The following is a 23,391-nucleotide window of genomic DNA, read 5'->3' as shown; positions in this document are numbered from 1 at the left end:
GTAGGTAATAGTATCAGATCCCTAAGTCACCTGGGAAGAGTTTCATGAAAATACATGTGGCACTAAATATAATTAAAAAAAACAAAACAAAAAACAGAACTATCTGTTCCTTGTTCCCGGCTTTTGTTCCAATATATTTTTAGAATATATGTCCAGGAATGAGGCTATTACCTTGGGCCACTCAGAAGCTCTTTGTCTTTCTTGTAGCAGCAGCAGCTCAGGGGTCATTTGTTCTCCATCTTCATTTGGAAATCCATCTTGGGACATAGTGAGGGACAGAAGGCTCTCTTCATCATAGAGCTTCGAGCGGGGACGGTCAGCAGCTAGAGATCATACAGAATGTGAGCAAAGACAGAAGAATGAAGTTATACATAAACGGAATTATATGGGCTTTAAATAAAGGCCCAAAGAATAACAGATCTCTTTCAGTTTTATCAAATCGAAATCCATATCTCTCCCAGAGGATGCATTTAGAAAAGAAGGGAAAGAGCTGGGGGGGGGGGGTGGAAATAGGGAAAAGGGCCAACAGCCTGTCACATGCACTCACTTAGCTTTTCTTCCTTCTCGTCCTCACTCTCATCAGTGCTGGAGCTGGAGCTGGATGAGGATGAGGAAGAAGAAGATGATGGTGACAGCTTGCTCAAGTCCAGTTCAGAGTCTGAATCATCCTCATCCTCCAGTTTGACTGGTGGAACATTCCGGGATACCAGAGGGGTAGTATCAGGGGGGGCTACTCGCATCTCATAGTCTTGTGGGGTTGGTCGGCTCCTGGCCACCACCTCATGCTCTAGTTTTAAAGTCAGACTCTCCAGACTGGGGACCTGGGCAGCTGTCTCCTCGGGTGGCTTTTCAACAGGAGCATCTGGGCGCAGGGGCAGTGGTGAGGCAGTGCGCGAGGTATACTGCTGGTGTAGCAGTGGCGTAGAGCAGCGTGACAGGGATGGAGCTGGTGCTCCTGCCTGATGGTTCTGCATATAATTCATACGGGCAGCCAGAAAAGAGAAGTCTGGGTCCTGCATGATGTTGCAGTCTGTTTGGCTCACCCCATGGCGGGCTGCCCCTCGCAGAAGCTCCCCATCATGCCGAACTGGCTCCCACCATTTAGGCAATTCAGGACCTGGAGGCTGACATAAGGCCAGCCGATCTTCTAGAAGGGGATGGCATAAAACTTGTTCCCGTAAGCGCCGAAGCAATTCAATACGGTAGAGAGTCCGTGAGGCCCTCTCCTCAGTGATGGGCTCAATGAACAGATTAGGGTCCGGGGGCTCTACAAGAGATAGGGGTGGGAGGAGAAATGAACCACGTTAGTTCCGCTGCCATCCATGCCCACTCATCCAAGACTCTCCAGTCTTGCTTACCATCTCCAGCTGCTGGGGGAAGGCGGCACACTTGGCGACACATGGCCACAAAGCCATGGAAGTACTTGGTAAGGCTTTCGTCTGTTTTTTTGTCTAGTCGGGCAAAAGTACGGAAACGATCCCAATGGAACTGCATGGTATCAGGGTCATACTCCACACCAAAGGTAGACACTACGCGATAGAAATCAGTTTGTTCACGCCTTGTCCATCTAAAGGGAAAAGGAATCAGGCAGCGGTGATCAGAAAAACACAGGGAAACTGGTTACTTCTTATTGTGGTTTACTATACCTGAATAAACAAAAAAATTGAAAGTAGGGGCAAAAAACCCAAAACAAAACAAAACAAAAAATGCCCAGAAGACAGCAGAAGAGGTAGTTAAGAGGTAACCTATAAACATGTAAGAATTTAAGAATAGCAAGCTAAGGGAAAAAATATGTGAGCAAATAACTCAATGAGAATGGCCACAGGACAGACCTTCCCAGGAGTTGTGGTTATGCACACAAGTGAGGTTTCTTGTCGTAGAGGAGTAACAACTAAAGGCAAAAAGATGGTCCCTCTGTAGGAAATTCCAAATAAATCCTGCCTAAGACGCTTTTCAATATAAGACACACACCCTTCAATATAGGAAGGCAAGCTTACAGCTCAGCCCAAATTCCCAGCCACACTTTACCGTTGCTGTTTCTCCCGCCGTGCAATTTCTTTTAGCTTGAAGGCTGCCTCACAACGCCGCCGTCTCCGGTCCCCTCGTTCTGCAGCCTCTATCTTCATCTGTTCTCTCTTGTAGCTGCGCTGATAAGCTGTTACTAGGCGGCGAAGCCTAGCTGTCAGAGCAGAGCCTGGAGGCCAGAAGAGATGGCCTGGCTGCTGGGTCACCTGGGCTATGGGAAGCAAAGCAGAATGAATAGGAAGTACAGGAAAGGTAGTAGAGAGAACACCAGTATTTCAACCCACCCAAAAGCAAAGGTCTCAGAAATCCCAGGATAGGACAGAATTCAGTTAATAATTGCCCAACCCACCACCCCACACAAAACTGTGCTAGTTGACCTAGAAATTTACCTTCATCTCCATCAATCACTGAGATCTCCTCATCCATCATCATCAAGGGATCACCCTAGAGAAGGAGATCCACCCCAACGGATGGAGGCGGGGGGAGAGAAAGGGGGAAAAGTTGGCACTCTGAAATCACTCTTACGTGTGACCTTCTATGGCACCAAAAGGATAAAGAAAAATTTCTAATGAACCCTTACAAAAAAATGGAAGCAACCAACAAAAGGAATAAGAAAGTAGAACCCGAAAAAAATCACTTGCTGTTAATGGCTTGAAAATGAAGGGACTCAGGAATTTAGCAGTCAAATAATATACTTCAATATCCAGCTTGGTCCCACCTCCTCCACAAAGCCATCCCTGGTCTCCCCCAGCTGGTGTTACAATCCTTTCCATTAATACTTTATATTCTCAAGTAGTAGTTACTTTCTGTTTTGTATTATAAAGTGATCAATATACCTCAGAATCCAGGGAATGGGAACATACTTAACTATTTAGTAATAGAGAAAAGCTACACTCAAATGAGAATTCCTCACCTCATCATCTTGGTCCTTCGGGGGACCCTGGAGTGGTTTATATTCAGGATCTTCACAATCCTTATCAAAGTCAACCCTAAAATTATCCAAAGGCATGAAAAAAAACACAAGAATGTATCTTCTTTCACTAAGAGGAATTTAGGATGAAGACCTGGCCAAACATACAATCCAGCATGGAACCGGGGTTTTCCTTCATGCTCAAACGAATGGCAGGCCAGGTGCTAAGCTCCAAGCAAGTTAGGTAGCGTATCCAACAGGATGAAGAATGGGGAGAAACCGACAAAGTGCCATTCTAAATTGCTTGAATCTGAAACGAAATACTTTGGCCAACATACGTCTTTTCTCTTGATAGCCCTTTTCATTGTTTACCCATTCTTCTCCTCCTTCCTATTTACTTTTATTGTTACATTTAAATACTCCATGTTTGCTTGTTTTACTTTGCTCTCTTGAGTAGAAGGGTAACAAAATAAATGATTTGTGATGAATTAACTGACCCAATCTCCTTTGAGGGTCCTGCACTGAGCAAACTAAGGTTGTGATCATCAAAGAGAAATCTCTGGACTGCAGAAGAGTGCATGGGTATTCATGAATTAAGCCAAATATTTCACATGCCCCTCAGGTCTCCATGTGAGAAGTTTTGTTAAACTCACTGGCACCCAAACTAGGGCAACACTGCCCTACCTGGTGACTCAGTATTAGCATGGCAACTCATCATCGAGGCATGTATCCAGACAGAGTATATGCCTGTATGTGTCAGGCACCATTAGGAGACGATAAATCAGGGCTAAAATCTCCTGAGGCTCTACCACTTAAGTGGCATAGGAGAGCTGCATGGCTATTATCTTTCAAGACAACCAGTTAAGTTGTCCTTTCAGCTACTGTGGCTGTACAGAAAAGCACTGAAAGAAAGAAAAGAAAAGGAAAGGAAAGGAAAAGAAAAGTGATCAAAAACTGATCGAAAAGAAAAGAAAAGAAAAGAAAGGAAAAGAAAAGAAAAGAAAAAGAAAAGAAAGGAAAGAAAGGAAAGAAAGAAAGAAAGAAAGACCAAAAACAACTGAATAGAACATCAAAGAAGCCATTTGGGAGTAACATTAATTTTCACCCTTGGTTGCATCTTATGGCAAATGTGTGGTTTTAGCCTATTTATGGAGTCTTTTCTGCTGGTTCCACTCTTTGTTAAGAATTTATCGAGTATAACCACCATTAGGAATACCAATGGGTTCAGTCAAGGCCAGAATTATGTTTTCTCTTTGCACAAGCAACTAAGAGCTTTCAAGGGGTAGAGCCAGAACTTCAAGAGAACTAAACACCAATGCTTACCCTTCTACTATGTCAGAGAAATTATCCAACACTCGATGTTCTGCTGCAATGGCTTTGTCATCTGGTCGACCAGCCTTTTCCAGAAAGCATAGGGCTGGGTCCGCCCTCATAGTATTATATTTCTCATAGCCTAGAAGAAAAAGGACCATAAGCCAAAGAAAAGAAGAGATGTAACTTTGTCTAACATGTACTGGAATAACTGAAATACATGAGCTACTTCACTCATAATGCAAAACATCAACTTGGGACAGCTGTTGCGTTATATTACTGTTTTGAATAGTTCTACAGCAATTACAAAGAGTTTTATCACTAGTTATGAAAGATAGGAATTTCATCAGAATATTTACAGAATGGTGACAGACTTACATAGCCATTTAACTGGTAATTTTTCTATTATCATTCTTACTACACAGATGGGGAAATGAAAAAAAGTAAAATAATTTACAGCTAGGTCACACATTTTCAAAGGGTAAGAAACACCTGCAAACAAACAGGCACTGAATATCTGATGAACAGAGAATGAATGAATGACTGAATGAACATGATTCAGGATGTCTGGACTCTTCTAAACCTCCTTGTCTCAAAGGTAAATTTAAGACTAGAAAATGTTCACAGTTTTTCTTATCCATTAAAGTTCTCGAAAACATGTCATTTAAGAGCCATTATTTTTATTTTATAGAAATAAACAGAAAAGTATTTTTAAAAAGAAATGATATTCTAATTTACTAAGTCATTGGGCTGGAAGTTAGTAAGCACTCACTGCTTTTAATACCTAGGAATTGTTATTAGGCTAGACTGAAAAGGGTACCTCTCCCTTTTGGTACTTTATTTTTATTTCACTGTAGCTCACACTTCCATCAGAATGACTGCTGAATATTTAGACAAATGGGATGCTACATAAGTAGAACACTTTCACACAAATTAAGCATGGTTATTATTAATAAGAGTGGGCATATATTACCTCCCCTGATTTGTGGAACCTTAACTGAGATGCGTAGCATACAGATTGGTAACACAGATTAGAGAACAGATGGGAGACTGTCCCCACGTTAGGATTTAACTATCCATCTGGCCTTTTTGAACATCTATTTATAGGAACTAATTCCTTTGCTCTGGATATTTAAGAACTAGCTTCCTATTCAAACCTAACGTTATTGAGATCAATCAGAGAACTCAGTTATTGGCCATGAGCATTTTGCTACGTGTTCCATCTGTGGAAGTAAGTCTACAATAGGAAAGGAATAAATGAAGAAAAGGTACCTACCATGCTTAAAGACTCCAATGAGCAGGGACTTGTCAGCTTCACTGTCCCACCATGTTGTTGGAACCTCCAGCTGATCCACTACTGGGAACCATATGTCAATCTCACTAAAGGTGTAAGAGAGCAGAGTCAGCACAGCAATGAAGGGAATTAAAACGGCAATCCTTGGAAAGGTTATTATAAGTATCTTCTTTTATCCATTCATTTAAATGGTGATGGATCTGCCTATTTCCTTCCACTGGTATCAAGCATAAGATCAAAGACCTGATATACAGATCTTAATTACCAGTTATCCCAAAGATAGTATAGAATTAAATAAGTAAAACAATCTTTTCTGGAATAAGGCAGGGCATAAAGAGAAATACATAAAGAAAAACACAGCATAACTGTACCTGGCAATGGCACCCCCTAACACCTTCTCTGCCTGGTCTCCAATAACCTCCTGCCTCAGATAATATAGCATTCGTACCCGCAATAACACCCTAAAAGGGAGGGAAGAAGAGCTGGCTCAGTAATAATGCAGAAACTTTGAGGTGGAAAATGCTTTGATCTTTGCTAATTTCCACCCTTACTTGTTACACTGATGTTTTAAATGCTTCTTATAACTCTCATCTTGGAACAGAGTATCAGGATTATATTTCCGGATCCAATCTGCCTTATGGATATCAAAAGTGCTTTGTGACTTTACTTTTTTCCCCTTGCGTCCGCGGGGCACAGGGATAGACAGACCTGGGAAAGGGGAGACATTGAAGACTTGGATTGAGAAAAACCCTTGGACCTGAAAAAGATTAGGTAACCTACAGAAATATGAAAAGTAAAGAGTTGATAATTACCTGAATGATTCTGCAATTCTTTTGTCTTGCCATTTTCAGCAGGGCTAATCAAGTCCCAAATGAAGCCTTTGATATTTTCATCCCCACGATAGTGCAAAAGACAGTATACAAGGATGGCCCGGCAAATTGTCTCCACATCTCGTTCAGTCATACGTCGCTTGAAGCGTCCATGAGACAATATATCTCGCCACCGTCCCCAACTAGAAAAACAGAAAACTGTATTAATGTTTTCCTGGGGACTCCCAAAAGGTAGGAGACAAAACATCTGGGGAAAACATGGTACCAGAATAAAATTTTCCCATTATCCCCTCTTTGGCCAGAGCCTTCAATTCGAAGGGCAAACAGAACGTCCATCAGGATGGAAATACACTACCTCTAATGGCAAAGTGGGTTCTTACCCATACACCAAAAGGTGCTTTTCCACCCGAAAGCAGTCAGTGCGCCCATAGGTATGATGACGGTCATGTCGGCGAGAGCGTGGCCGCTCATCATCTTCACTTTCCAAATCAGAGAATTCCACTAGGTCATCATCTTTCAGAGTGCTGAAGTGGCGGGTCTGTTTTCGTACTCTAGGTGTGTCAATCACCAAGTTATTCTATACAGAGAACAGAAGTAGAAGAGTAACTCTCTTTGTGACAAGGCCGTGGGAAAGGAATTAAGACAATTATGGATTGAAATAGCCTTGGATATAACATTTGTAGATACTCAAAGAGAGATTTTTTTAGGACATGCAAAATAATCTCTAGGGACTCAGAAGCAAAGTTAAGTCGTAGATATCTAAGTTTTCTGGGGCTTCCCATGCAGAAAGTTTTTATAATGGCTCTTATATAAATATATCATCATAAACCAAGGTCAGCATCAAAGAATCAGAGCAGCTACAAAGGCTCCTGAAAGTAACGTGTCTTCTGTAATACTTCCTCCCTAAAAGAAAAGGAAGCTTACCTTGCTATTAAGTAGATCCATGTCCAGGTCAGCCTTTTTGGCCCACTTCTGCCAAAAGTTGGGGTCATCCAGAGAAATATCAGTCCTATTTTCAGAAGCAACAAAGCTTGCCTAGTGAGAACAAAGGAACAAAGTAAAGTTGACAACACCACTTTTTTGAGCAATGGGAAACCAGTAAATACCTTTTAAATTCTGGTAGATTCCGGTCTCTACCTCTGTCTCCTTAGCATTTGGCACAGACAGAACATACCTTGGCAAACGTCGAACCCTTTCCTTCAGACTCGATGGTGATGGTTGTGGTTCGTCTTAACAAGATCTGGTCAATGTCTTCTTCACAAAACTTGGAGCCCTCATCATCTTCTTCCATAATGGCTGCGTATGCCCCTTTTCGTAAGAGATCTTCAATCTCCTTCTTAGAGAACTGTTGGATCTGCAAAATCCAATAGTAAAATGAAAAAACTAACAAGAGAATATAATCTAACCATATCATAATAATTTAGTTCATTATGTTTTAAGAAATATTTTAAGAAATCCAAACAAGGTGGTCAGATTCCTGTACAAAAAAAAAACCTGTGCCTTCCTCTATCACTATGACCTGCTACAGATTAAGAGGACTCACTCCGGTAATGTTGCCATCCCGACCACTCATGGACTGAAGCACAGCCTTATCCAATCCCAACTTCAGGCTAGCCTTATCAAACATCTCTCTCTCATAAGAATTACGAGTGATGAGACGGTACACCTTCACAGCTTTGCTCTGCCCAATTCGATGACACCGTGCCTGGGCCTGGTTTAAAAGAAATGGAAAGAAAAGGCAAAGATAACATAAAATTGGGGCGGGGGGGTGCAATTCAAAATACCAATTCACATCTATAAAGGAGCCATGAGATCAACTCAAAACCAAAACACCAGGGGTCAGCAAGCTATGGTCTGCACAGCCAACTGATTCTATGACATTTTACTGAAACGCAACCCCATCCATTCATTTATGTATTGTCTACGGCTGCTTTTGTGCTACAAGAGCAGAGATGAGTAGTTACAACAGAGACCGTATGGTCCCCAAAGCCTAAAATATTTACTAACTGGCCCTCTATGGAAAAAGTTTGCTGACCTCTCATGGAGACTGCCACCCTTAAACTAAGTAAACAATTCCATACTCTTTGAAGTACAAGTCTTTCTAAGAGATCCTGATCCTTTTGAAAAACTTCTTAGGTTAGGTAGTTAGCCCCTAAGACAATGATTTCCTCTACCTGCAGGTCATTTTGTGGATTCCAATCTGAATCAAAGATGATGCAGGTATCAGCAGCTGTGAGATTAATACCAAGTCCACCCGCCCGGGTACACAGCAAGAAGACAAAGCGGTCTGAGTCAGGCTTGCTGAAGCGGTCAATAGCTGCCTGTCGAAGGTTACCTCTGACTCGCCCATCAATACGCTCATATAGGTACCTGTATGGCAGTTACAGAAAAAAGTTTAATTAGTTAAGCAGATAAAGAAACCAAAAAAGCAGATTAGGATCAATACCAGCAATTCCATATCTCTAGTTGACCAAAAATCTTATCAGAGGGGCGCCTGGGTGGCACAGCGGTTAAGCGTCTGCCTTCGGCTCAGGGCGTGATCCCAGAGTCCTGGGATCGAGCCCCACATCAGGCTCCTCCGCTATGAGCCTGCTTCTTCCTCTCCCACTCCCCCTGCTTGTGTTCCCTCTCTCGCTGGCTGTCTCTCTGTCGAATAAATAAATAAAATCTTTAAAAAAAATAAAAATCTTATCAGAAAGTTGAGAGTGAGAATCTTAAATACTTCTTTTATCCCAGTTCTGGCCAACTTAAATTAAACCCAGGCCCTCCTACTTTTTACAGTTTTATGAAGCTAAAGTAAATTCAAGGCAAGGGATGACTTTTTTCTCACCTCCTCTGGATTAGATAATCCTCTAGGATATCTAGGCAGCGTACCATCTGGGAGAAGATCAGAACCTTATGGCCACCAGCTTTAAGTTTTGGAAGCAACTTGTCAATAAGAACCAATTTGCCAGCTGAACGAACCATGGCCTGCAAGTGGAAGTCATGAGGTATAATATGGCAAGCTTCTCGAAATTCTGTTAGGATTTTTTCTTCTGCACCTGCCAAAAGAAAAATCAAACTTGATGGTGAGATCCGGAGAAACATACTAAGGCTGTAGTTTACTTAGCTGAGATAAGGAAGCAAAGAAAAGTAATCTGACCTGAGATAAACATCTTTCTCACACAGAATTTCAGCACCCAAAAAATCCTAAATCATCTTCAACTGTGTTATACAAAATACTGCAAGTCAGACTTAAGATTGTAATTGGATAAAACATCTGTAACAACGAGAACTAGGACATTACTGCAAACAACTATTACCACCCTACTGGCATCCAAAACAGAAACTACAAAATGGAGTACAGATGAGGACATTTAACCAGAGAACAGAATGACCTGAGTTCTTGTTCATGAAATTCTACACAGCGAATCCCATATGATATTGAAGATTACGCAGGATCAAGGGGGAAGAACTAGAGAAAGACATTCCACGTAAGAATTGTTTTGAATTCAAGAACTGCCTGAGGGCGCCTGGGTGGCTCAGTCCGATAAGCGTCTGCTTCCGGGTGAGGTCATGATCCCAGGGTCCCAGGATCGAAAGCCCCACTCACATCAGGTTCCCTGCTCGTCGGGGAGTCTGCTTCTCCCTCTCCCCTTCCCACCTTTCCCTCCACCCTTCCCATGCTCACTCTCTCTCTCTCTCTCTCTCAAATGAATAAAGTCATAAATGAATGAATGAATGAATGAATGAATGAATAAATAAGGGGTGCTTGGGTGGCTCAGTCGGTTAAATGTCCAACTCTTGATTTTGCCTTAGGTCATGACCTCAGGGTCATTAAGACCAAGCTGCACAGCGGGCTCAGCACTCACCGGGGAGTCTCCTATTCTCCCTCTCCCTCTGCCCCCACGCAGGTGCACTCACTCTCTCTCGAAAATAAATAAATCTTAAAAAAATAAAAAAATAAACATAATAATTATTTTAAAAGAAGAATCCCCTTCCCTCTCAAAATTAAGCTGGATCAGTCAATGTATCCACTGTTCCTAAAGAATATTATTAGCAAGTGAACACAGGCGACACAGAAATGCAGGCGCTGTCCGGGAACTCTCTCACCATTGATGAGGTATGGGTGGTTGCAGCATTTGCGCAACTCCATCATAGTATTGAGTAGATTGGGCATGTTTGTATGACCTGCCCCTTTGGAAAGGAAGGAGAAATTCTTCTCCAAAATAGCCCGGTAATATTTCTTCTGGATATTGGTCAACTCTACTTCAATGATAGTTTCCTGTTTGGGTGCCAGGTTTTTTTCAACATCCTCTTTGAGTCTTCTTAGCATCATTGGCTTGAGAATAGCCTGTAGCTTTTGAACCTGTGCCCAATACAGGAGAGAAAAGAAATAGAAACTATGAGGACAAACATTCTCACATTACATGGAAACATGAAGAAATAAAATGAGAGCTTTCCATCATCCGAAAAATGTGGATTTTGTACAATGCCACAAACGACATAGGCTCAAGAGAGGTCCTTGCGGCCCACGGCAACAGATGCGTGCCTAGTACAAACTTTACCTTTTTGTCTAGATAGACTTCCTACCTGTTCCTCTGTCTTGAGATCCCCAAAATCCTTGAGGAACTCTGATTCTGAAGGAAACTGTGAAGGTTCCAAGAAATGAAGCAAGCTGAACAGCTCCTCCACGGTATTCTGCAATGGCGTTCCTGTGAGTAGCACTTTGTGTTCCTAAAAATGGAGAAAGCAAAAAAATGGTAAAACGCAAAAATACAAAGGACTTCTGGGGTTTTCTATCAATTATATAACTTTAGCTTTAATTTTGTGATCTATAAAATCATGGGAATGGACCAGATTACTATCTTTTCTTTCACTTGCTCCCTCTTCTGATGAACACAAAACATTAAAACAAAACAAAAACCTTGATATTATTTAACAAGAATTTAAATATTAGATTATAAGCAAATAAAGAAATATTCAAAAATATGGGTTTTTTTTGCCATTACATACGCCTTTCCGCACTCAACTCCCCACAGATATCCTAATATATCCCCCTCTAGGGAATGTACCTGTGCTGGATTAAATATGGCCATTAATTCTTTGTAGTTCCTCCTATCAAGGTTCACCCCTTGAATCTGGGCTTGCCTTGTGGCTTGCTCTGACAAAGAGAATGTAGCAGAAGTGATATTGTGTGAGTTTCAGAGCCCATACCTCAAAGGCCTTGCAACTTCTGCCTTTGCCCTCTCTGGATACTGCCCTGATTCTACCATGTCAAGAAGCAAAGTCTGGCCTATTGGAGGATGACAGGTCATGTGGAAGATGACCCAGGAGCCCACCAATTGCCAGCTGCAGCCACATTACTGACTACAGGCAAGACGACCGAAGGGATGGCCTAGCTGTGCCCAGCCCAAGGTGCTGAACTCGAGAATCATAAAAAACAGTATTTGTTGTTTTAAACCACCAAGTTTTAGGATATTCGTTACGTAGCAATAGGTAACTAATACAGTATCCCACCTCTCCACCTGGTTAAGAACAACTAACACACAACTATCTCACAATTCTAAAATTTATAGGACTTTTATATGACTTTCAGGTGTCCATTCCCACAGGCCATACCCACCACCCAATACTAAAATCCTGATTTTTTCTCTTAGTTATATTAATTCCACAGGGAATTAGGGTTCTTTTAATTCCAGGTGTTTCCGCCTATAAGTCAGTGTGAGGAACTCACCAGGTCCATGTGCTTGAGGCTATCAAGCAGCTTGCAATTACGGTTCTTTAGCCGATGGGCCTCATCAATGATGACACAACGCCATTCAATCTCACGAAGCTCAGGACAGTCTGACAAAATCATCTCAAAAGTGGTGATCAGGGCATCAAACTTGTATGCGCCTGGGATGAGGCGCCCCTAAGCATAAAGGCAATAAAGTTAAGAAAAGGCCTAATATGTACCTAAATGGGGACCTCTTCCGCACTACACATTCTCTTTTCTATATTCAGGCAGGGTCAGTAGGAAATACAAACAACATCACCACCCATCTCTGCTGCTGTGTATTTTCCTGAAAAACAGTGCCAAATCACTGAATGTAAGATACAACGTCTCTTCAAGAAATTCAGTTTTTCGGGAAAATGACAGACCTCACTGAATGAAGCTGAACACTTTTGACTCTACTGTATGCCTAGCTCATGTATCTCAGACCTAGATCTTTTGGTAGTTAACACTGAAATCCACAAATGTTGAGCACTGTTGAAATATACAAGACAAAACTGAAAGTGAAATAGGTAGTATCTGTTACTGTCTAAAAAGAATTGGATCAGTTTAACAAAATTAAAAGCAGCAAAATATGACTAAGAAAGGATGAACGATTCAAATTTTTATTTTCAAAATTTGTATAGAACAAAGGAACTAATCTTGATGAAAATTTTAGTAGACTTAAGAGAGGAAGTGGCTTAAGTTGATGAACTTAAGTACTGATGAACCTCAATACTTTCTTGATGAAAACTCATCAATGCTGATAAAATTCTATTTAAAAGGCATGTATTCATAGTCAGAACTTCCATTGATCAAATGTCCTTTTGATCAAATGCATCAATGGATCAATGGATCAAACTTCCATGGATCAAAATGTCCACTGGATAAAAAGAACAAAAGTTAAAGAAAAAATTCCCTGTGCACTTTAGGACAAAATGCCATAAATCACCTCAAAAAATCTTAATAAAAGTCTTTTATTCATATAAAAGCCTCTAAAATACCAGGTATCTTGGCCTACTCTCTCTAAACCATTATATTCCCATGATCTGCAACTCACCCGTGAATCTTTGCAGTACATTTCATATTGCTGAATCATCTGACGGCTGGCCAGACTGCCATGGTACACAATAGTGTTCATTTCTGTCCATGTATTGAATTCTCGCTCCCAGTTAGTAATTGTGGACAGTGGGGCAATGACCAGGAAGGGGCCATGGATGCCCACATTATATACCTCCTGCAAGAAGGCAATGGACTGGATAGTTTTGCCCAGTCCCATCTCATCAGCCAGGATACAGTTCTGCCTGAAGATTCATCATAGAAATAGAAAAGCATGTCAAAAGATAATGTCTTTTTAAACAGTACGTAAAAAGGAACTTTTCAACAGAAAGCAAATAAAAATAATTCCAGACCAAGCCTACATTTCATGGGTCTACTCTTTTCTGTACCTGTTATACCAATTAAAGAGCAGCCAGTTGACCCCTTCCAACTGATATTCCCGTAACTGGTTTCTGTTTTTATACTCATGTGACAGCTCCAACTTCTTCCAGGCACTTGCCTGTGGGCGATTCTACAAAAAAGAAAATTTGAATAAATGGAGTGAAAACACTAACAAAATTAGGCAAACTTACTAGGTAGTTCTAGTAGCTAATATTGATTCAAAAACATGGATTAAAAACATTTAAAATATATTCAAATTCATGAGTTCATAATAAAGTTTAAACTAAAATGAAGTTTAAAAAACTTAAAAAAAAAAAAGAAAGAAAGAAAGAGGAAAACCAAGAGAGGAAAAACCCACTGGTCACTTTTGGAGGATGCTAGAGAACCACTTCATTATTTTGAAAACTGGGAAATAAAGAAAACAAAGCATCTATCCTTCTTTCCTATACCATCTGTACCTCAGAGTAACCAAATAGGAGATGAATCATATTTCTTTTTATAGTAGATTCTGGCTAATAAATGAAAAACATGATACAATTAAAATAACATCATTTTGAAATTCTTAAAGAATAGGCCAAGGCAATGATCACAAATGACTAATAATATCACAAAAGACAACCTGATTGAGTCACCTATGAAGCAGATTTAGTGGTCTCCCTTCCACATTTGATGAAGCCTTTAGAAGAGGGATATCTAATGGAACTGCCTATGATGATAATGTTTTATATCTGCCACTAGCCACATGTGATTACTGAGCATGTGAAAGGTAGCTAGTGGCTACTATATTAAGCACAGTGCTAAAAAGTTCCAGGGGACAGCACTGTTCTACATCTAACCATTTATGAAAAAATATAAAGAATAGAGAACACGTTAGAAGTTTCTAAGGGGGATGCAATTGGTAAACTTCAGACTATGAAAAACCCTAGAGAACCAACCACCTGATTTCTTCAAGAGAAACTGCAAAGAAGGGGGAAACTAAAATTAAGAGACATTTGAGACACATTAACTGACAGCAATATACAGATCTTTATTCAAAATACAATCCAAACAATTTAACAAAAATCAGAAGACAATCAGGGAAACATATATATAGTAATTGGTTATTTGTTGATATTTAGAAATGGTTAAATTTTCTCAGGTGTAAAAGTAGTATATACCTTTAGGCATAAACACTGAAATATTTACAGATAAATAAAGGAATCTGGGATTTGCTTTAAAATAATCTGGGAATTGGTACAATACACTATTTCTTTTACTTCTGTATATGTTTGAAAATTTCCATAATAAAAGGCTAAAACAACAACATAAATAAAAAATTAAGTCATTTCCTACATGGGCTTTACAATCTAAATGCAATGTACTTACCACTCTTTTGAGTTCTGGGTGCCTTGACTGGATCCGTTTAAATTCTCGAATCTTGCCCTCATCAACATCCTCTTTCAGCTCCCACGTACTATCCTCGTAGGGCAGAGAGCACCATTTCACCAGATAGTAAATTACAGGCTAGGAGAGAAAAAGCTAAAGCCTTAATAAACTGATTCTGTGTTCTCCCCTGTGATTAAAAGGGTAAGAATTTGACTACAGAATCAGATCACAAAGTGTTAATACCTAAAAAGTGCTTAAAAAAAAAAAAAATGGCAGGCTGGGAAGACCAGCCACAGGCTCCCCTGCTGAGGCACTGTACTATTTGAGGCTTTGATCATCTTTCCAGGCAATTTATCAGAATCTGTTCTAAGAGGCAAGGTTATACCCAGTAGTTTCTAGAACACTAAGCACTGAAACATTATGCCAATCAACAAGCAAATGCAAAAAATAAAATAAAATAAAATAAAATAAAATAAAATAAAATAAAATAAACTCTTTTCCTATATTATGTTGAATTAGGTTGAAAGTAAAAGATAGGGCTCTGCGCCATACTATTATCCTGGCACCATATTTAATGCAGTGGAAGAGTGGAGGCCAGGCTACTTTTCTAAGTGAGGAACAGATTAAACCCATTAGAGCAAAGCAGGGCTGAAATCACCGGGCTTCTGAGCTTCTGCAGCTCTGAGTGCAGATGCTACTTCAAAGAGAGCAGTCATCTGGTGGAGAAGAGATCTCCTTCTGAGCTAGGAGATAACTAGGAGAGGTGTCACTGAAGACAGGGAACGAGAGAGAAGAGAGGAGGGCCAATGCTCCAACGCCTACTACAGTACTGTGCTCTAGACAGGTGCTCTGCTGCGAAGGGACGGCAGCGACCTCGGGCAAAACGGCTCCTGTTCTCACTACTCAGATTGATCACTGCCCTGACTGCATCTCTATTTTTGGTTTCTATGAAAAAAGGATTAGATGGGGCCTAGTATAATCAACAAGAATCTCTATTATCAATTCACAGAATACCCCTTACAACAGCCAGCAAGCAGTCTGAAGATACAAGCACCTCGACAGAATGACAGATCAAGGAATCCCTAGAATTAACCTAGTTGCTCTTCTCCTATTTTCTTTATTATAGTGACTCAGGTCATTTTCTACATAAAGCCATTTGTCCAGGTCACGCATTTCCAGCATCATAACTTACTTTTCCAAGGACTTTATTTTTATAATACTGATTTCCACTATTAGGTCATGTAAAAGGATGACGAACTAAACTTATTTTGGGGAGGGGGAAAAATGGGTACACAGAATGTTGTTACCCAATATTAGGAGCAGAAGTTATAGTACCAGGAAACTAAAACATTTTCATCTATCTTGCTATTTCCAACACAGTCCAAAGATCAATTACTTCTGGAAGAGTAATAAGTATGTTGGTAGAGAGCATAAGATGTTTAAGACTGAGAAGGCTGAGATCCTGAAAATGACAAGAATTTAATAGTAGCTAACGTGTCCCTTCTAATAACTGGTCCATTTCCCACTCACCTCCCGCAAATGAACAATAAACAATAACTCCCACCCCAACCCATAAAAGCAGAATACATGTTTCTGACGCATGCTTGTCAGGATTTGAAGACACTGAATCGTAATAGGCCTTGGACGTCTAAGGTTCTGAGAAACCCTAAAGGCTTATAAAATAGAGTAAACGTAGAATTTTACAGAGGGAAGACTTTTGATTCTTAGGTCCTGTAAGGGTGATGTACGGAAACAGGCCACTTAGCCTGTGAGTGCGCCTAGCTCACCACCTGGCACTGACATTTTAACAAGGTTCTGTTGTTCTCTACTGGTCACTGGGTAAGCAGTAACTGTCAGATGTGATAAAAACTTGATGAAATGTGGCCCTACCAAGAACTGCTACTTGAAGTGAATAGAAAGTGATGAGTTCTAAGGGAATGGTGGTTCACAGTCTAAGTAAGTTTGAAATAAACTTAAGAGACAATGTTGAATTCACTGGTGGCTTAGATCTTTACAACTCTTATTTGGAAAATGAAAAAAGTGATTTATGAAACTCTATCAGCAGGTGTTTTAGCACATGTACAATCTGCTAAAAGAGCTTTAGTGCAGTGATTCCCAAATCAAGCTATGTCTGACAATCCCTTGGAGAACCAACTTAAAAATACAGACCTCTGGGTCCCACCCAGAGACCTACTGAATCTGAATCTGTATCTGTGGGAATGTGATCCCATAGTCTGTTTAAAAGTACAGATTCAAGGGGCGCCTGGGTGGCGCCAGCGGTTAAGCGTCTGCCTTCGGCTCAGGGCGTGATCCCGGCGTTGTGGGATCGAGCCCCACATCAGGCTCCTCCGCTGGGAGCCTGCTTCTTCCTCTCCCACTCCCCCTGCTTGTGTTCCCTCTCTCGCTGGCTATCTCTATCTCTGTCAAATAAATAAATAAAATCTTAAAAAAAAAAAAAGTACAGATTCAAATGCAGTAGATTGGTTTTAATGATAAACGAAAATGCATTCAACTGATCGTTAAGTTCAAAAAATAATTCTCAATGACCTGGAGAAAGCTATGAGTCTGTGCAGGCATTTTTATATTTATAAATATGGAGATCTGTGAAGTATCCCTATTCCTCTCCCCTTCTGTCACCCTTAACTGAATGTCTGGGGTCTCCCATATAAAATCTAAGAGAAAAAAAGATCAAGGTAAAGGAGTACTTGTTCATATAGCTCCTGATACTTACAAATACAGCTTCTTTATGAGAAGCTTTCCTTTTAGCCTCTCTCTCTATTCCCTTATCTTCCCAATATCATTCTAAGGAGCCCTCAGAAAAACTCAAAAATACCTTTTTGTCCAAGAGATTTTTAGCCATACCTGCATAATAAAGGATGGGCAAGCAGAGCAGCAGAAATCTCTGAGACCTTTGATATTCCTCCATGCCCCAACTCACCTCCCCATTGTCCTTGTCAATACTGTGAGACTCATCCAATATCCTGTCCACCTCGACATAGTCTGGGTTGAAGGGTTCTTCATCCTAGAGGGGTTATGAAACAGGCAGTAAGACCAAAAGATCACTGTCCAGTAAACCCAGCCTTCCACCCCACCTTTACCTGATGATCTTACTTGAAATTTTTTTTAAAAAGACGCCTTCAGAAGGGAGTTCCCCATTTTCACAGTATCAAATCCTAACAACTTAATTGAATCTGCACCCATCTTCTCACCTATTACAAGAGCAAGTATCTCCTAACAGAGGCCATTCTCTCTGTATATGCTCTGGATTCCATCCCTTCTCACCATCTTAGGAATCCCTCCCCTGGATCATTCCCATAAACACACAGATGTACTTTACTATTTCACATCTTAAAAAGACCTCCTATACTCTTCATCTGCCTGCAACTATTTTTCTGTTCTGCTTCATACCCAAACTTTCCCAACAGTTTTAACCACAAGTTATCTCCATGTCACCACCTCCACTGTCCAGCCACTCCACTCTTCCTTCCACTTCCTTCACACAACTAAATTACTCTTGTCAAGGTCATTAATGATCTCCAAATTGCCAAATATAATGAAACTTTTCTGTCCTCATCTTACTTTACCTCTACAAAGTATTCCATAATTCCTAATTCTCTCCTTTAAGCACTGTCTTTCCTTGGCTTTTCTGAGACACTAGACTCTCGTCTGTATTTATTTTGGTTTTGGCCAATTCTTGATCACCTTCACTGGTTCTTTTTCTTCTAAATCACTGGTATCCAACTTTGGGTGGTATCTGAAAGTAAATAACCCAAGGCTCCAAAGAAAGGTCTTAAAGAAGCTAAGGAAAAAAACTCTTCCTTCTTAAGGCACTTTTCCCTCTTGCATTTTATGACATATCTGCTTCCTAATCTTTCTCCTACCACTCTGGCATACAGTTCCTTCTCCTTCACCTGAACCTCTGAATTTGGGAGAATTCTTAAGCCTTGGTTCTGGGCTCATAGAAAGAACTATTACAGTAAGAAAATAAAGAACTATTAGAATATATAGAAATTCCCCCCCAGGTGCCTTTAATCATTATTAAGGTTTTAATAACTTTATATGCTGATAAAATCCAAATTTTAATTGCAGCCTGAAAAATCCAGATTTGTATATCTGTGCTTGCTAGAGATATGTCAAGGAATTTTAAGATTAACACAGTCTAAACTAAGTTCTTGATTTTCCCCAAATCGGCTACTTCTAACATCTTCCATATTTCAATGATCCCACCTCAACCCATTTGCTCAGACCACAAACCTGTCTATATAAGCCATCACACCAAGCCCTGTCAATTCTAATCTATCCATTCTATCCACTTGAAACTACTCTACTCTAAGCCATGATATTGCCTATTTAGAAATCTTCAACTGCTTCCTTACTGCTCATACTTTCATGCTTACTATTCTTCAATCCATTCTCCAAAGTCTAGGTGATCTTTTAAAAGTGGACACTGGACTATGTCTCTGACCTGTTTTAAACAATGTAATGATTTTCCTTTGCACTTAGAATAAAAACAAAACTAAAACCAAACTGCTTAAAAGGTCTGTACACACTGCTTGCCTAAATATCTGATCTCATTTTGGGCCTTTCACTCTCTTTTGTTCATCAACTGCACTGTCTTTTCAGTTCCTTGGCCTGTCTCAGGGCCTTCATATATGCTGTTTCTCATGCCAGTGATATTATTTACGTGGGTTCGCGGCCTTGCTCCTTTCATAATTCAATTCTCAGGGAAGTCTTCCTTAATTATCCAAAGTAGGTGTTGCCATCCCCTCCCCTTATGTCTCCTTGTGCTCCTTCTTTTCTGGCACTTAACACAATTTGAATTATTTTTTAATATTTATCCCTCTTCAATTAGACAGTGAGCCATATGAGAACACAGACCATGTCTGGTTTGTTCTCCATAGAGACTAGCACATGATAAATCATGAATGAATGAATGATTGATTTGGTTAAATGGCCTACCTAAATATGGAGATTTAATTGGCATATGAGTTAGTAGAGACTGGTTCAACAGTCACAAATTGTACATCTAATATCTGCTGGAATGGGATTACAGTTTCGTTGTACATTTCACAAATTATGCTTTAAAAGAACATAAATGAAAAAACACAACCCAAGTATTACTTTCATATAAAAAGAAATTACAAAACTACATGGTCCTACTTGTCCTCTCCAGGTGATGTGAGAAATAATTCATTTATTTGCAAACCTGGTGGTATCAAGTTAGCTTTATCATATGTATTCAGACAGAACTGGGGGTTTTTTGCTAAAACTATGCATTTAGTTCGTTCCATCCCTCAATCTTTCTTACTAAGACCTTTTCTCCTTTAGCTCTAAGCAGCTTTGAAAAAGAATCTGTCTTCTCAAGGCACTTAGTTCTGTATATATGATAAAGATGAAAAATCCCAATTTGGCAAAGGCGTACGTACACAAAGCTTTCAAAGCAAAATGGACAGTTAAAATATGGCTCAAGAGACCCTTATGCACACTACAGTGTTTAACCAGTAATAAGAGTGGTTATGGGAAACTAACATTCCTTTATCACCATTTCTTGTTATATTGGATTAGAAATTTTAGAAAATAAATGTCCTTTCTAAATGATATGGTTGCTTATGCCTACAGATACCATGAACTGCTACAGACTGACATTAGAAGAAGAAGAATGCCTCAAGTGAATCAGAGGTCAGTTTAAAATCTGTCTTGAAAATACTTCATGAATACTGAGCAAGTCAATACCAAAATATCCTATTAACTGATAAAAAGACCACATTTAGACCTGGTAAAACAAAGCAAGGGGCAAATTAAGTAAGGAAAGTCCAATGATAAAAATTAAGACTTCATACCCATATATACAAAGCAACTATAAATTTTAAATAATCGGTGAAGACTGATAACCCCAGTAATTTATGCTTCTGTGAAATAAATGATAGGCAATACCTATTCCTAATTACCTCATGAAAGAAGTGTCTCATCTGAGCCATTTTAGTTTTGAAGCGCTTTAGTTTTTGATGGATCCTTTTATCCTTCTCTAGTTGGGAGATGGTAGCCCATTCACAGTGTAGATAGGAGCTGAAGGGGATGGAAACAGCTGGTCATGCTGTGAGAAAGGGGAACTGGTAGGCTAGATTTGGGGATAACCCAGGAGCAGGCACAATGAGTACAACATACTTAAATGGGGAGACAGTGTCTTAGGTAAGTGCTTCTCAAGCTTGATTTTTGCAGACAAACACCTGGTCTTGGGCAGGCTTGAAAGTTTGCATTTCTAACAAGCACCCAAATGATGCTAATTCTGTTGGTCCACTGACCACAGTCTGAGTAGCAAGGGCTTAATGTCAGACTAAGGTAGAGAGGATCACAAGGGATTTTATCAGGGACCACCCTTACCCCACCTTCCTGTTGGGAAATAGGAAGAGTCATGCCAATTCCCGAACTTCTCTCTGAACATCTTCCTCAATGAAAACAACAATTTGGGCTAGGAGACTATTAAAAGGGGACACATTCCCACCCAGGAGAGACTATACAGGAGAACTTTTTACAACCCTGTGGAGTTTAGGGTGAAAAGCTTTTTGCACAAATCACATACTAGTTCTTGTACTTGACAAAGAATTCTTCTGCCTCAGTATATTGTCCAGAAGGAAGCTGAGAAGAAAGAAATTATAGTTATTAATAACCTCATCTGTCAAAGAAAGAACCTTTAATTTTCACTACTCATGGTAGAGCTTCATACCAGTGTTCCTAGAGTATATTACTGATGAGGGATTAAGGAACTAATCAAGTACTCCAATACAAGAGATCTGATAGCTGGAAAAAATAAGCCTTTATCATCCATTTTAAACAGATAAGCAAAGAAGAGGCAATAAGACAGTTCCTATTTTCTAGCTAACTTCCTCCACCATATCTCATAATTACACTGTAGTACCATACCCTGGCATCCAAAGGTGTTCATTAAATAAAGCCTGTGAATGCGGCATTACGGGTTGACATGAAGGGTTAAGGCCTCACCTCCTTCTTCACAATCCGCATAGAAAGCACTTTGTCTACTATGGCTGCATCTTCTTCACTAGGATTCTCCTGTAGCAAAAAATGCAGTCAGTCAACGAAGACTGTGAGGAGCAGGACAACCTCCCATGTTGCTTAAGCTCTCAGCTTACCACAAAGAACTGCATGGAAGGCAAAGTCTCGCCATCTGGTTCCTGCACTGGTTCAGGGAGGATAGGCTCAGTTTTTATTGGACCAGTTACATCCACTTCTTCTTCTTCTTCATCATCTGTGATCTTTATATCCAGATCCTCTGTATATTTTTTTCGCTTAACTTGGCGGTTTGAGCGTCTTTTCTGTAGCGGCAAGAATGGTTAAAATAACTGTGTAGGTAACTCAAAGAGAAAACCTTTAAAACTATTTGCCTATAATCGTATACTGAGATTTTACTCCAAAATCCCTATGAAGAACCAAGCGAAAAAGATAAAGAGCTTATTTATCAAGTTATAAGATATCAAACCATATAATTTATGTACCAAATACATATTACTTTGCCGAACTGTTTTATCAAAGAACCAGAATCCACCTGAAAGTAACCTGGGTATTACTGGCAAGAAGCTCTGGTAAAATGAAACAGGACTCAACCGCAGGGTGCAACGTGCTTTCCATAAGGAGCAACCCTGAAGTGCAAAGGTGCAAGAATGTTTTGTTACTAATTTTGCTATTTGTTTTAGTTCTAAGGTTTTTTTGTCTTAATAATTAGAATCATACTACAGTATTGTTCTGCTACTTACCTTTCTATTAACATTTCTTAGAGATGTTGTCCATATCAAAACATTTTAGATTTATGTTATTCTTTCAAGTGGTTGAGCAAACATTTTTGTAAGATTTTATTTATTTATTTTAGAGAGAGACAGCATGAGTGCACATGTGCATGCACAAGCCGGGGGAGGGAGAAAATGCCAAGCAGACTCCACACTGAGCATGGAGCTGGACTCGGGGCTCAATCTCAGAACACTGAGATCATGACCTGAGCTAAAACCAAGAGTCAGACGCTCAAATGACTGAGCCATCCAGGGGCCCTTAGTAAAACATTTTTTAATTAAGTAATTTAAGTAATACTTTGTAGCTCATGATAAAAAATTGGGAAGAATACAGAGATAAAATTATCATTTTTCAATCATGATTATATCATCTCTGAAAAACCCAAACAAACTAAATGAATTATTAGACACAGAACTACTGAAAATTAAGCAAACTTCCCTGGCATAAAATCAATTTTAACAAATCTCATTCTTATGTAGACTGAGCCATAAAATATAATGAAAGAGATTCAGGGCGCCTCAATGGTTCAGCAGGTTAAGTGTCTGCCTTCAGCTCTGGTCATGATCCCAGGGTCCTGGGTTCAAGCCCCGCATTGGGCTCCCTGCTCAGCAGAGAGCCTGCTTCTCCCTCTCTCTCTCTCTCTGTCAAATAAATACACAAAATCTTAAAAAAAAAAAAAAAA

At 39.9% G+C, this 23,391-nt stretch overlaps 1 protein-coding gene and 1 non-coding gene across 2 annotated transcripts in view; both read right to left on the bottom strand.

Annotated features, from left to right (window-relative positions):
* CHD8 (chromodomain helicase DNA binding protein 8) overlaps window positions 1-23,391 on the bottom strand; it is a 45,281-nt gene that overhangs the window by 6,048 nt on the left and 15,842 nt on the right. Inside the window, exons 6-33 of the mRNA XM_040620676.1 lie at window positions 22,058-22,240; window positions 21,909-21,977; window positions 21,490-21,545; window positions 20,858-20,975; window positions 17,848-17,931; window positions 14,910-15,047; window positions 13,553-13,674; window positions 13,165-13,408; window positions 12,087-12,263; window positions 10,943-11,086; window positions 10,463-10,718; window positions 9,201-9,411; window positions 8,545-8,740; window positions 7,914-8,081; window positions 7,545-7,724; window positions 7,295-7,405; window positions 6,751-6,947; window positions 6,353-6,552; window positions 6,092-6,248; window positions 5,912-6,001; window positions 5,523-5,626; window positions 4,259-4,388; window positions 2,939-3,014; window positions 2,415-2,469; window positions 2,029-2,236; window positions 1,359-1,567; window positions 548-1,267; window positions 172-323 (exon numbers count right to left, since the gene is read on the bottom strand). Of these exons, the coding sequence (XP_040476610.1) occupies window positions 172-323; window positions 548-1,267; window positions 1,359-1,567; window positions 2,029-2,236; window positions 2,415-2,469; window positions 2,939-3,014; window positions 4,259-4,388; window positions 5,523-5,626; window positions 5,912-6,001; window positions 6,092-6,248; window positions 6,353-6,552; window positions 6,751-6,947; window positions 7,295-7,405; window positions 7,545-7,724; window positions 7,914-8,081; window positions 8,545-8,740; window positions 9,201-9,411; window positions 10,463-10,718; window positions 10,943-11,086; window positions 12,087-12,263; window positions 13,165-13,408; window positions 13,553-13,674; window positions 14,910-15,047; window positions 17,848-17,931; window positions 20,858-20,975; window positions 21,490-21,545; window positions 21,909-21,977; window positions 22,058-22,240 (4,755 nt within the window). The remainder of the gene's footprint in view (window positions 1-171; window positions 324-547; window positions 1,268-1,358; window positions 1,568-2,028; window positions 2,237-2,414; window positions 2,470-2,938; window positions 3,015-4,258; window positions 4,389-5,522; window positions 5,627-5,911; window positions 6,002-6,091; window positions 6,249-6,352; window positions 6,553-6,750; window positions 6,948-7,294; window positions 7,406-7,544; window positions 7,725-7,913; window positions 8,082-8,544; window positions 8,741-9,200; window positions 9,412-10,462; window positions 10,719-10,942; window positions 11,087-12,086; window positions 12,264-13,164; window positions 13,409-13,552; window positions 13,675-14,909; window positions 15,048-17,847; window positions 17,932-20,857; window positions 20,976-21,489; window positions 21,546-21,908; window positions 21,978-22,057; window positions 22,241-23,391) is intronic.
* On the bottom strand, window positions 3,549-3,658 carry LOC121100345. Its single transcript, XR_005832094.1, has one exon. It is a non-coding gene; the product is annotated as a small nucleolar RNA U6-53/MBII-28 (small nucleolar RNA).

Source organism: Ursus maritimus, unplaced genomic scaffold (assembly GCF_017311325.1).
Source record: "Ursus maritimus isolate PB19 unplaced genomic scaffold, ASM1731132v1 scaffold_36, whole genome shotgun sequence".
Lineage (NCBI taxonomy): Eukaryota > Metazoa > Chordata > Mammalia > Carnivora > Ursidae > Ursus > Ursus maritimus.
Note: the sequence above shows the minus strand (reverse complement) of the source record. Positions and strands in the feature narration are given on the sequence as shown.